Below are 14,648 nucleotides of genomic sequence, written 5' to 3' on the forward strand. Positions count from 1 at the left end.
AATAAATTTGAAATAAATTTTTGAAATTAAATAAAATTAAATGAGATTTTCGTTATCCGTTCTTCGTGTTTAAATGTGAGTTGAGAAGATTTGAATTATGAATTTTAGAATTAAAAAAAAAGGGCAAAAATGTAATGTTTGGGGGCAGTGTGTTGTAAAAAGGGGCAGTGTTTAGTAATCCTTTGATTTTGGAGCAAATAATTAGCCTCTTTAGATAAATGTCTATATAAAGATAAAATATTCTTAAAAATACTACATCAAATTTTATTTTATTTTTGAAATATACAATTTATAATTTTTTTTGTAATTTTTTTTTAATCTCAAAAATATAATTTTGGTTAATTAACGGTATATCAACAGGTTACTAATGATATACTGAAAAATAGTTTACGTATTGAATGTACAATTTAGGTTTACTAAAAAAATTATTAACGATATAATAAAAATTAATTAACTATAAATTTATCAGCCGTTTACTCACAGTTCACTAATAGTATCCTAAAAATAAATTTATTAATTTTTTTAAAAAGTAAAGTTTGTTTAAAATACGCAATTCAAGCTTACCAACAGTTTATTTACAATTTATTAATGATATATTCAAAATAAAAGTTATTACAAGTTTACCAACGTTTATATATAATATACTAAAATAAAATTATTGGTGAACCATTATTAAACCACTGGTTAACCAACAAACCATTACAGATACACAAAAAAACTACATCAAAAAATCAAGAGCATCATTGCAAAACAGCCAACGGTTTACCCAAAGTTAACCATTGGTTAACCAACACTCAAAACATTACAGATACACAAAGTGCATAAAAAACAAAAAAATAGCAAATCGGTAAACACCCAAATCTTCATAGCCTCAAATCTCCGTAGCTCCAAATCTTCATAGATCCATTTCTAAGCCCCAAATCTTTATAGATCCCAATGGAAGCACAACTGGGTATATCAGATCGGTATCTAGAAGATGCAGCAACAGCCATGGTCGTCGATGAACGGACGAGCAGTGAACGTACGGAGAGGATTTTGGAACTTGTAGGAGTGGAGATACGACTATTCAGACTACAAAAACAACAACAAATCGACTCTTCTTTCTCGTGCTCTAAATTTACCTTTCACACATAAAAATTTGGATCCGGTTATTGATGGAGGCGTCGTCATCCTTGAGTTAAGAACAAAGGGAAAAATGTTCTAGTTTGTTATGAATGGTGGCTAGAGTTGTTCAATCTATACTATATATAAAAGCACGGATGGGGGGGACAGGCAAATTTACTGGATAATCCTTTTCATTTTACTACTAAATAAAGGTTTTATAGTCATTAACTAATTAGTTATTTAATTAATCACTATTTTATTAAAATCCAAATTAGAATAGGTAGCTAAATTATCTCCAATTTAGTTTTTAGTATGTAAAAAATAAATAAATTGTCTCCAAATTAGTAGGAATACCTATCTTTTAGTTTGATTGAACTACAAAATTAAAATATTGTATTTGATCAATATATTATTATTTAAAATTCTATCTTATTATTTTAAAAAGATAGAAATTAATAAAATTAAGTTAATTATTTAATTATGGTTATTAAAAAATTGATATAATTATACTAAATTTATTAATATGTTCATTGACGAGTTACGTTACGAGCCACGTGCATAGCACGTAATGCGAAACTAGTATAAGAAAAAAAATGAAACACAAAAAACATATTTATAAAAGAATAAAAGATTAAAAATAAAAATATAAAATAAGACACCGTAATTTAATAAAATGAAAGATGTAGCTGTACTATTAAGAATATATTTGGCCAAGCCCGTATATGGTCTAATTTTCTCCAAATAATTTTGACACTCTTGACATTTATCAGCATTTACAGTTATGTGTGACCAACTCAAGTCTGTCCCCTCAAGTCTCTCCCTCTCCTTTCACAAACCTAGCATCTTGTGGGAGGTGATTTTGGCCATTTTTTTTCAAAAATCAACTCCCCCACACTTAAAACTCCTCATAAATAGCATTAAATAAAGATATCTCCTTAATAAAAATGCCATTTTGGAATTTATTACATCTTAGAAGAAATAAATATAAAATCTTAATATGTTAAAAAAAAATAAACAATTTATTATATTTGATCACAAACAACATAAAATCGATATTTTTTTTTCTCATTTTTATTCATGACCTTAAATCAAATGGACCATTTATTTATTGGTTTTTAGTAGGGGTGTGCACGAATCCTGGATATCTCCAAAACCGAACTGGAAACCGGACCGAAAATATCTAGGACCGAAAAACTTTTAAGCATTTGCTAACATAAGTCATTCATGATAAAAAAAAATGAAAGTCAAATGCAAGTTAAACCAACCTTAATCAACAATTTATTGGTATAAATTTGTAAATTGAGCACAAGGTAGAACGAAGTTTAGCACCACTTCTGCCACAATCTCTCCAACGATAGAAGCTCGGGAATGAAAAATGAGCGATCCTATGCAGCCTGCAAGATTCAAGTTCTAATCTGCTCATTACTATTACTGACATACGTTAAAGATTAGGCTGCGAGTCCTAGTCTTAACTATATATTGAATTGAAAACCCCCAAGTTTCACCTGAATGAAGAAGTTTCCATGGAACCATCGATCTACACGAGAATTCGGTTACAGCTAGAATTACTTACACGAAAGCAATGATATGCTTCCCTAGCACATTACATGATCGCCTTGTAGTTCACTTTTACTCAAACGAGACTAGTGGTTCAAATCCTATAACCAAATCTATTCCTTACGGGTGGTTATAATAATTATTTCCTAGTTCTAACTAGTAGGACACAAAATGATAACGTAAATGTTTAAGAAAATTCATTATGTCAAAAGATGAAGAGTTAACAAACTGTCTTGTTATCTCAAAAAAAAAAAAACTGTCCTGAAAAAGAAATAGAAGTATTCAGAACAGTAACAGAGAATTAGCAAATGCAATTACAATTTAAATTAAAACAACAGCGCCAAAGACATTCTTTGTTGATTTACGAGTATTCTTGCTCAACTCAATAATAAACAGCTTTCACTGTTATCAACAGGTACAAGCAGGTAAAAAAGATCTCAATTAAATTAAAATAAAAGATCTCAATTAAATTAAAATAAAAGATCTCAATTAAATTAAAATAAAAGATCTCAATTAAATTAAAATAAATAATCTCAATTAAGGAAATTCACAATCCTATTCAAAAGATTTAAGCCAAATACAGTTTCCTCGCAGTTGACTTTTATACATACAGTCAATGGTTCCGTGCATTTACCTTCAGCAGTAAGGGTAATCAAGCAGGGCATTGAGTTGCTCAGAAGTTCACTGCTGAACCGTAAGCATAAACCAGAGGCATCATCAAGATTGACGGATATTGGCATGTCAACGGATACGAGAGAAAAATTAGCATTGCTAAGCGTTTTTACAGCCAGACTCTCACAGACTAAGAGAATTTTGTCTCTTGTAATCATGTTGCCCTTGTCCTTGTTCAGCTCCTGTATGTGGTCAGTGAAGGCGCAGCTGGTACCGGGAAATAAAATAGAAAAGAGAGAGAAAAACAATTTCAGATCAAATATATATCAAAAAACGGAGAAAGACTAAATAGAAAAAAAAAAGAATTCCATTATCATTCAGTTGAAAATTTCAAGGTGATGAAAAATCTCATTTCCCTGATGATATATATGCATGGGGTTTTAATTGCTCCAGTAGATTATTGCTTGCAATAAGTAATGGCATCGACCACACAGTTCACTGGTGCTAAAGATGTGCATAAGTGTATCTAACACAAAATGGGCAAGCAATTTACATAAAAATAGCCATATAACATATCACGAAAGGACGCTTAAGGTCGTGAAATTAAAACCCAAAGACAAGACAGTCCATACTCAATTCATCTGCAGCACTTTGCTCCAAAAGAACTAAGACTACTTTTAACTTCTCATCATATTGAAATTTATTAGCTTTTATATAACTGGAAAAAAAAATACACATAAAACCAATGCCCACATAGTTACAGACTAAGAGTGAGCTTCATTTATAAAGTTTTTGGAGAATCTTCCGTGATTTACAACTAATTGCAACCTTTTCTATTAACCAGGACCCCAGAAAAGGTTAACCTGAGGTCCTGAAGACATTATTCATACTATACAAAATGTAATACTTTGTTTTAGATGATCGCACATCCGCACTCGGTGTCTTATATAACTTTGGCCTAGATAGAACGTACAATACACTTACCAAGACATAAATGGCACAAGCATGACATGCGATCAAAAAATTATATGAAGAAAAAAAGAAAAAGATAGCTTTTCAAGTTATATTATTCTCTGTTTTCCTTATAGAAATAGTGGACTCAAAAGAGAAGCAATACCTCCGTATATACTCAAACATTCCAGGGAGACGAGACTCTGTATCTGTAAAGGCCTCGATATTCATGGGACAAGGTTTTACAAAATATCCAATGTCAGGCCGCAGCTTGACAGGAACCTTCTTGTCATTGCAATATAAAACCAGCTTGAAAGGCAATAGATGATGATGGAAACGAACATGGAGTATCCTCTTTATCGTTTGACCGGGTTCCAGAGAAGTTATCTCTTCCATAGAAACCAGTATTGGCACATCATTATGAGAGTTCAAGGAGCTGCAGAATCAAAATAAAAGCAACAAATATTAATTCCTAAAACTGATACAAGACGTTATATAATTCAGTCATATTATGTCCGCAAGAACTTCCGAAGGTTGACATATGATCATCGAGATCACGTATGTATCACGATGAAAAAACATGGATTAAACCAAGGTATAAGCTTAAAGAAAATAAGACAGAAAAAACCAGTTGACAATAAAACGTCAAAGTAGCAACAACAGTTCAAGGTTATTGAAGAAAGGCAATGATGCAGAACTTTTGTTTACCTAGAATATACAAAATTAACTGAAAACTGAATACTCAAAAGGAGCTCACAGTCTTTTACAGAGAAAGCATTACTAATAACAGAACTTATAATATTCAAGTTTCCTACAGCTAGAATATCAAAATTAGTCACTAATGAATAATAATTGCTAGAAGTAGTTCACCAAGATGACCTTCGGTGATGAGTAGAGCTAGAACTGCCCTTTTGTGAGGAATTTAATCCGTCACCACGCACAAATATAGGAATGACAGGTCAAAAACGAAGTATAAGTTGATTTTAATTATGAAGTTGAATACTGTGATTGAGCTCAAGGAAAGCTCGAGCAACACTAATGGAAATAGGTTTAATTTGCAATTCTTAAACACGTTAGACAAGACTGATATACTAAAGCGCAGTAATCTGAAGTCGTGAAAAGACCCAGCCATGAATCATTAACATACTTTAAGATTAGAGATCAATCAGATACCTAGTCAAGTCAAATACACAGCTAAGAGAGCTTTCACAGATGATGAAAAATAGTGTCACCTTTCCGTAGAATCTGAAGCTTGGTTAGATTCTTCATCCACCAACATTATTTTCGAAATGGTCTCAGTGGAACAGTTCTCAAAGGAAACTTCTAAACATACAAGTTCATGTGATATGGTTGAAATTTCAGATGAAAATGAATAATCCACCTTCAAGCCATTTCCATTTGCAGGATCCAAGAGATTATAGCTTTTAGGTTTAACTCGACTTCCAATATCCCTAATGGAAATTCTTGCTGAAGATCTATGGACTGGACTTTTTTCTGATGTACTTGGGTTTGACAAAGTAGGTTGCTCATCCAACCATGACTCTAGAGATCTCTTTGACATCAGTTCCCCCAAGTCAGTAGATGCTGACTGAGGAACTCCACTCTGAATTATATGTCCATCCCCAACATCAGAAACCTGAATCAGAGGATCAGCATTATTTTCACTGCCACTTGTAGAACCATTCTCATCACCAGTACCATCGCCACTTGACCCAATAATAGAACGCTCTGAGCTATAATCTGACGCAGTTCCCTGAGATGAAGATTCGGATAAAGTCCCAGAACTGTTAGTTCCCTCCCCTAACATATCTGCCTCATGCAGAGTGTTTGAGAGCTTGCTAAGCTCATCATGAAGTATACTACAAGGTTTCGGGAGAGGCTCATATCCTGGAGCTGCATGAAGAACTATCTGAGACAGAGATCCAGGAAGATAAATACGATAGTTAATAGGCTCCAAAGCTGATTGCATTGTTTGTTCTCGGAAGATGCAATCTGCAAGGACATGTAGCACGTCCTCTCTTTGATTAGTATTCTCCTTGGTCTCTTGAGATCCTAATTTTGATGAAACAAGTTTTTTCAGTAAGCGAGCTCTATCACGAACGTCATATTTCAAATCAAGCTCAGCCAATTCCAGCACATAAGTCCATACTTTTTTAAGAGTCTGAAAATCGTCCTCCTTCGCGTCTGCTAGCACCTGTGCATCAAAGCCATTTAAGGAATGACAGACACATTTTTCTTTACAGAATCAAATTCAGATCCGAAATAAAACTTTATTATACTATTTCAGGTTCACAAGAAGTAAACAGAGCACTTAAAAGAGAATCCATTCAGCCTTTTTACACTAATACTACATTCACAATCACAACTATAAAAGAAACATGAGATTGCAAGCTTACTTATGCATTCTAACAAAAACAAAACTCATAGCAGGCTAAAAGAAAAGTATAACCCCTCCATCTCATGAAGATAGGAAAAGTTTGACTTGCAATGTAGTGAAGAAAGTGGATATTTTGGGTGATTTATCATTCTTTTCATAACATAGCTTTATACTAAAATTAAAAACAATTATTGAGTAATCACAAGTCAAGTGAAATTTAGTTTTAGGTGATAGCATCTGTCATTTGATAATATTGACTATTAGCTCCTTAGCTGACAATTTTAAAAGGAAATTTTCTGTATTTTGGGATTCCTGAAAAAGAATTAATTTTTATTTTTATGGGATGGAGGGAGTACAACATATCTTTGAAGTACCTTCACAGTAGTGGTAAGAATCTGAAGCTTTGTTTCCAATGCTTCTGAAGAAAAGCTCCATGCAAGATACTTGAGTACAGTGGTTATCATCTTTGACATTATGTTCCCTAAACTGCTGTACTCTCCCATCATCCAAACTATAATTGCTCGGGCTGCAGGTACCTTGATTGAATCTAAACTACGAACCAACTGAATTACAACCTACAAATAAATTTAAGAAAAAAAGATCATACGAAATGCTAAATGCAATTGAAAAACCTCAGGCAAAAAAAACTAGTAATGCTTCCACTTTTGGCCAATAAGGCAGTTGCCAGCAATTATTCCCAATGTATATAAAGAAGTATTTTTTTCTCCTCTTGGAGACTAGATTATGATCCCCAAAATATAATCTAAAAAGAGGACATTAATTTAATATTTTACGTATCAAATTTATTTCTTTCTTACTGGAATGGAGATCCATACGAAAAGAGAAAAAAAGAGACAAAGATGAAGAAGAAGATAATAAAAGGGCTAGTATATCATGATATTAGTGAAAAAGTAGCATGAGGCTACTCTATAGGCCTTTTTACTGTAATCATAGCACTCGACAGTCATCTTGATCTGACAGGAAATTACGACCCCTTTGGATTTTTACTAGTGATGTGAATCTGTGGGTCTGGCGTTGCTGAAAAGCAGCCCCTTTTAAAGTTCAAAGAGGAAAAGCTCACTGTTCATGCATTTAGAATGAAAAGAAAGAAATACAGTGAAAACTGTAAAAATCATTAGTAATGAAAATTTAAGCACAACAGTGACATACACAGAATGCACAAAATGATAGCTCCAAATAAAGTTACAAAAAGCTAGTTGCCTCGTAACTCATTTTACTTCTAGATCCAATATTTGTTCCAAAAGACTTTTTGAGTCTAGGCTTTAAATAAAATAAACAGACAAGAAAACGTAAACCACCCGGGCAGAATCTCCATAGGAAAAGACTATTAAGGAAGTAATTAACAAAAGAATTCCTTCCAAACTTCCAATCTCATTAAACAGAATCCAAAACCTCAGCTCTACGTAAAGCAGAAGCCCGTATTAAACCAAGAACCACCTAATTCCATAAAACAAAGCTTGATTCACCAGAATGTAAGAATTTCTCTCAGGCCTATTACTCCATATTATTGTCAAGGTACAATTCCATGTGACTTCAACTTCATGAAAACCTCTCCGTTTAAACATCCAGGAAAATCCCATTTTTTCTCACGAAATGCATAAAGACTTTACAGATACCCAAGCGGCCAAGCCCAAGCAGACTCAACCAAAACTAAATAAAAATGATGCTCACTGTTCATGCAATACCCAAAACACCAGTCAAGAGAGACATTGTGAGGCATCCTTTTCAACAAAAAGCATCATTATTATCTTCTAATGAACCTTACGTCAAAATATAAGGGAGTATACCTTTTCATGACTGGGAGGATCTTGCTTTATGATTGATTTTATTGATGTAATTGCTTGAACTAAAACGCCTGCTTCTTCATTAGTTGATCCAAAGTCACCGGTCAATAGCTCTACAGCAAGCTCTATTTCTTCAGTGAAGTAAACAAAGCACAGGAGATATTTTTTCCCTTTATTCAGAAATAACTGAAAACTAACCTTGTCTAGTCAGAGCCAACAACCCTTCCAAGCATGTATTAGCCACTTGGGGAAGACGTTGAGCACATAAACCGATTGCAGCAATAGTATCAGCAGCAAATCTCCTGTCTGGATCCCTGACATAATCCTAAAAAATTAAAATATGCATCAATTAATGCACTAGACTCACTTTCATTTATATACGTAATAATTTCGATGGTAGTCGAGATAAATAGTTTAGCAGCATATAGGAAGCCAAATTCAAGAGAATGTACTACCATACATGAAACATACCTACATACATATATATTTTTATCTGCTTAATAGTGAACAACGCACATACCTAAACCGGCATGAAAGTAGATTTGAGCCGTCGATTTTGCAGCTAACCCTAGGAGTTATTTAGTACAAGATTTTGACCTGGAAAATGAAATTCACTTTGTAGACTTAAAAGTAAAAACTGGCATGCAACGTCCAATTACGTAGCCAATAATTCGATCTGATTAATCTTTCTTTACCAAGCGGAACATCATATGCATATTTCTGATATCAGACTGTCATACAACGGAATCGCGTGAGTGAGCACTGAGCATTAATCATAGGAAAGGAGAAGGAAATGGAGAGTATAGAAGGGTTCTTATGTGTAACATGACCAAAATCATAGGGGACGTTTTCTAACATTCCAAGTAAACTAGCTACTAAAATAAACAGCTAATGTTGAGCCGCAAAATACCAAAAATTCATTAATGGCAAGATGAAAAATGCATGCAAGGGAATACAATGAAAAGTGAATAAGCAGCAACTTCTTTTCTACTCAACTCAAGACATAATCTATAAAAAAAAGAATCTATTACAGATAACTACGAAAAGAAAGGGGAAATTGGGATAGTTCAGCATAGCATCCAACATATTGGAGTTACAGAGAGAAGACAAGGGATGGCCCTAGCGTGGAAGAGAAAATAGACTTAAGAATGATGTTGTAGAGACAGATATCGCTATAAATGCACTGAATGATTTTACATCATTAGCACTCCCACTATTCTCAAAAACTGGTATTTAATGGCATTATTGTAGGGACATAATCTAAAAAAAAAAGAATCTATTACAGATAACTACGAAAAGAAAGGGAAAATTGGGATAGTTCAGCATAGCATCCAACATATTGGAGTTACAGAGAGAAGACAAGGGATGGCCCTAGCGTGGAAGAGAAAATAGACTTAAGAATGATGTTGTAGAGACAGATATCGCTATAAATGCACTGAATGATTTTACATCATTAGCACTCCCACTATTCTCAAAAACTGGTATTTAATGGCATTATTGTAAGGTTTTTCCTGAACAACTAACTACCCCCCCCCCCCCCCCCCCCCCCTCTCTCCCCCTCCTAACACTATTTAAAGATGGGAGCTTGTCCAACACAGCCTTATTCCTATAAATGCTTATGACAACACTTTATGCTACCCATAAGTAAAGTTAGAAATCATTAGGGGAAAGTACTAAGTAGATAACTGCATCTAATTAGATAGCAAGAAGAAAATTGACAGGATAAGGGAGCTTTGTAAAAAAATTAATTACATCAAGATAAACATGCAAGAAATAGATTTGTTTCTCTTTTACATCCATATAAATCAATAATATTAGATCAATATCTCCCCAAGCATATCTCAATGTGATAATAGAAAAACAGCAATACAAATTAAGCAAGAAAAACTACCTGAAACTCTTTGAAGATGAAAGGCATAGATGATTCTGTTGTGATAGAACAAAGGATCTCCAGCTTCAAAGCTTTATTTTGATATGAATCTGAAGAGAGCACAAAAAAGTCTTCAAAGTATGGAGCAAAGAGGGAAGGTGCAGCTTTGGTAAACACTTGGATGTTGCAGAGAACCTGTATAGTTAAATCAATAACACATGCTTATCAAACTATCGAGAAAAACTGAAACTGTAAAAAGCATGCAACAGATCCAACTTTAAATTGCATAGACATTCCTATGTTTCCAATTCACCCACATCTCAAATATTTAGAAATCAAGCAATAAATACTTGTGCGTAACAAACATATAAAGATGGTGCTCTGTCCAAGTTATACAACATATGTAAAAAAAAGCAGCACAGTATATCAAACTCAGTGTCACCAGAAAATGGTGATTCCCTTGGAGTCACTGATAATTAGTGATCTGGAACCTCAATATGACTTTTCCAAGTTGCAGTCAGCCATCAGCTCAGAATAAGACAATGTCAATCACAAAACGCTTGGTCGATTTTGTTAATATACTGCCAATTTTGGGATTGGGATATCTTTAATAGCCTGAAGTTGTTAAGTCAGCATTTTCAATTCATAATTTGCTACCCATATAGGTAATAGGAAACACTTATGCTTATCCTTATGTCCTACAAGTACTTAAATAATTTGTATTATATGTTTATCATCATGACAGACAGACAATGGTCCCACTAAGTGATCAAACAGATTTCAACAAATCCTATTTCTTTTTCCAAGTGAATACAGAGGCTTTAGTAATGGAAAGCCATATCATTTCTTCAACCCATCAAGTACTAGCTTTCTTAAAATGATAACTTTTAAGTACGAAAGAAAAACGATGAAAAATCTGTTTCATATCCCTGGTAGGCTTCCTCTGCTTGCAGGAGAGCCATTGATTCGTGCACAACCTTGCAATAGTCTCTTTAAAAAGAGGCCGTTGGAAACAAATAAAGGAACACCAGTCTATTATTGTCCCTAGGCTTGCTCTTACATGAATCATCAACACATATAATTGCTACAGACTGAAGAATATAAATAGATAAAGGAAATGCTAGGTACCACATATTTTGAAGTAGTCGACGATCTCAGCAAAAACAAAACCGGTTTCACAACTTTTTTGACATCCTCAAACGGGGCCATAATCCAGTGGACACCAGCTGCTGCTAGTACTACTGCACTGTTGTTACTCCATAGCAACGGGGAAGTACACTGCAGCAGCATCTTCACATCATCATTACTTCTGACAGAAGTAAATTTTGCGCTATGAAATTCATAGGAGGTCCTGTCGGCATAACTTGTCCGTGCTAAATATTCATTAGAACCTTCAATATAACACCTGGAGACCATACTTGCCAACTCAGAGTCATATTTCCAACTTGCAGCACCATTCTCTTTTTCTAATGAATATTCAACATCTGAACCATCCTTCTCAGACTGAGAACTCTCCATGGTATGTAAAAAGAACATTAGAGATTCTTTTACCAGTCCATGCCTTGCTATCGCATAGCGCAGAAGGATTCCAATCAAGACTATCTGACCCCAGTCCTCAACATCAGGAAGAACCTCACACAACCTTCTGTAATTTTTTCCAATCAAAGAATAATTATTAGGACAAACAGAAGTGAACGCAGCAGCAGCAGCTCCAACTACTCCAGGAGAAGAATCACTTAATAAAACTCCAACAATCTGCATGAGACATGCCATAAATCACACTAATATACGCTTTTTTCATAACATATAAAATTCTAGAGATGGGCAGCAGATTTGAAAAGTCATAAACATTCTGTGTATGCTGTAAAGTACAAATTCTTGGAAAAACTATTTGGTGAATAAAACATAAATTAGCAGATGCAAGCAGTTTCAATCTTTCTGTCCATACTTGGAGCACATGGGTAACAAGTGAAAACGCCATTTTCCTAGGACAAATAAGTCGGCCATACCTCTTCAATTGTAGAAGAATGTTCCTCTATGTGCAAATCATGCAACTTGGGAAGAGCATTAGCAGCACATTTTCTGACATAAACAGATGGATCTCTGGCACACTTGCCCACAGCAACCAAAACAATAGATGCAATTACATGTAGACGAATTCCTGCCATGGTACGAAGTGCCCAGGCTCTCACCAAAGGATTTATGTCTCCCAAATCCTTCTGGAAGGAATTGATTGACAGCAAAGCTTCATTTGGACGCCTAGATAGAAAATTATGTAAGCAAGTTATGTAAGAAATTATGCATCATATGCTTTGCATGAAACAACAGGACCAGTTAAAAACACAAGTACACTGCTTAAAACTGAAGAATAATCCTAAAACGCATTTATCAAATAGCCAAAATTTTATCTGCCTACCCATCCCCCCAACAATTTTAAAAAATGAACCTTGCCAAGTTTAGAATTTAGAAATTGCAATGACTCTTACTGCCAAAAGTGGCTTATTTCTTCCTTACATTCACTTATGAACTAAAACCAGTATCCTCTTTATTTAAAATCAATGGACTCTTTCTACATTTGTCAACGCACAAAATCCACAAACAAATACCATGTAAAGTTTCCATTCTTTCATGCCTTATCTTGTGAATAGTTCTAGCTGTTGCCAAGACTTCAAAAAAGAAAAAAGTATTCTAATCAATGTACATTACGTACTTTTCAGCATAATGCAGCAAGTATAGGTAAACCAGCTTCTTTACTTCCAAAGACTGAGAAGCCACATTTTTTACCACCTGTAATTCCCTTGGTCAGATATTAAAAAGATACAAATTAAAATAAGTAATAAACAGAATCATAAATTCTCTTCTTTTTCCCTAAATTATGGAGCATGAAAAAAGCATAAGGAATTTTCAAGAACCTCCAGGATCCAATCCCAATTTCGTGATTAACAGTGCAATCGAATCTAGTGAGAAATCACAATTAACATATACCGTTAAAATGCCTCAGCATTTTACTGTGCCTGTAACACTGCGTGCTCCCAGTTTAACTTAGAAATCTCATCTTTTTGTCTTCACTCAGATTATATTTTTGTTTAAATATAGACCTGTCATTCTACATGAATTTTGATTTACTTACATTCATTTCCTTATTTACTATCAAATTCCAAAGTCCAATTTATTATGTTGAGTCAAACTCAAACCTAACACTCTATTTACTTAACCTGGCTCGTTTAGTTTACCTCTACTAAAACTCCTAAACACTCATTAGTCGCTAAAAATCATGTCATAAAATAACTAATTTAACATTCAAAATCATGTTACGAAAACATAATATTTTCTAAGAAACTAAATAAAAATTCAATAAACCTAATCTAACAAGATTAATATAACTACACATTTCACCAAAATCATCAACAATTTTCTTCCAAAACTCCACAATTTCTTCTCATCGAATCGAACACATTTCACCATACTACAAATACAGACTCCTAAACACTCACTACTCATCACTGATCACACAGCAATTCAAATCACAAATACCTAATTCAACGCTCAAAAATCATCAAATTCCCTACATTATCAAATCAACCAAACACAATCCAATTAATTCAGCACATCAATAATCCAAACTTCAAACACTTCTACACATTATTACACTGCATGTAGAACTGAATTAAATATACATAAATATATAACCAGAGGGAAGAAATTGGAGACATCGAAGCCTTGCGCGATGAGAGCTAGAAGACGCTTAAGCGCTTCACATTTCTCCGAATCGTACTTGCTATCGAGCAATGGAGCGATACTAACGTCCTCTGGATCGTCGTATAGGTGCGCATCGGTGCCGATTCTGAACATTATCGTCGATGCTTTGCTTAGGGTTTCGGCAGTTGCTCCGAATTGTGGAAACATTTTTTTATAAATCGGAGAATTTTATTTTATTTTATTTTTACTGGTTTTGGAGCTTGTTGGAGTGATGTAGTAAGTAGAATCCGACTTGGGAGTTTTGTTTAGGGATAGATTTGACCATCAGGAATCAATAAATAAAAAATGAACATCAAATGAAAATTTAGGGACTAAGACCATCTCCAACCCATATCTATTTTTGGGTTTGGGTCTTTTTTTTCAACTCCAACCCATACCTACTTCCCACCCCATTTCTTTTTTTGTGAATAGTAACAACCCACTTCTTGGTATGCACTATTCACACAAACCCATTTTTGATTAATTGGATATTTATTTTTTAATTACAATTTATATAGCTAACTTTATAAATATTCATTTTGGTACAACTTTTCATTAAATACCAATTAAATTTTTAATAATGTAATCCAAATTATTTTTATTGGTAAAAATAAAATAAATAAAATAAATAATT

General features: G+C 33.9%; 1 protein-coding gene across 3 annotated transcripts; it reads right to left on the reverse strand.

The window, feature by feature from the left end:
* Nucleotides 1-2,962: 2,962 nt before the first annotated feature.
* On the reverse strand, nucleotides 2,963-14,314 carry LOC126661074 (AP3-complex subunit beta-A). 3 transcript variants are annotated; one of them, XM_050354836.2, is made up of 11 exons: nucleotides 13,967-14,301; nucleotides 12,987-13,063; nucleotides 12,286-12,535; nucleotides 11,405-12,031; nucleotides 10,298-10,471; nucleotides 8,605-8,731; nucleotides 8,410-8,531; nucleotides 6,976-7,176; nucleotides 5,457-6,418; nucleotides 4,391-4,660; nucleotides 2,963-3,540 (listed from the first exon to the last, which is right to left on the reverse strand). In XM_050354836.2, exons 1-11 carry the CDS (start codon nucleotides 14,180-14,182, stop codon nucleotides 3,195-3,197), a joined length of 3,372 nt encoding a protein of 1,123 aa, XP_050210793.1. In that variant the 5' UTR covers nucleotides 14,183-14,301; the 3' UTR covers nucleotides 2,963-3,194. The 3 variants fall into 3 exon arrangements, 2 of the variants coding, with proteins under 2 accessions (XP_050210793.1, XP_050210794.1); XM_050354837.2 differs by having other exon boundaries at nucleotides 8,410-8,519; nucleotides 13,967-14,300; XR_008789663.1 differs by lacking the exon at nucleotides 2,963-3,540 and having other exon boundaries at nucleotides 4,569-4,660; nucleotides 5,398-6,418; nucleotides 13,967-14,314.
* Nucleotides 14,315-14,648: the final 334 nt, after the last annotated feature.

Source organism: Mercurialis annua, linkage group LG8 (genome assembly GCF_937616625.2).
Source record: "Mercurialis annua linkage group LG8, ddMerAnnu1.2, whole genome shotgun sequence".
NCBI classification, from domain to species: Eukaryota; Viridiplantae; Streptophyta; class Magnoliopsida; order Malpighiales; family Euphorbiaceae; genus Mercurialis; species Mercurialis annua.

Coding starts and splice junctions, on each gene's coding strand:
- LOC126661074 (XM_050354836.2), bottom strand. CDS start 14,182: ATGTTTCCACAATTCGGAGCAACTGCCGAAACCCTAAGCAAAGCATCG. Junction 10,472..11,404: donor CGACTACTTCAAAATATGTG/GTACCTAGCATT, acceptor TTAACTATACAG/GTTCTCTGCAACATCCAAGT. Junction 4,661..5,456: donor GCTTCAGATTCTACGGAAAG/GTGACACTATTT, acceptor TTGATTCTGCAG/CTCCTTGAACTCTCATAATG.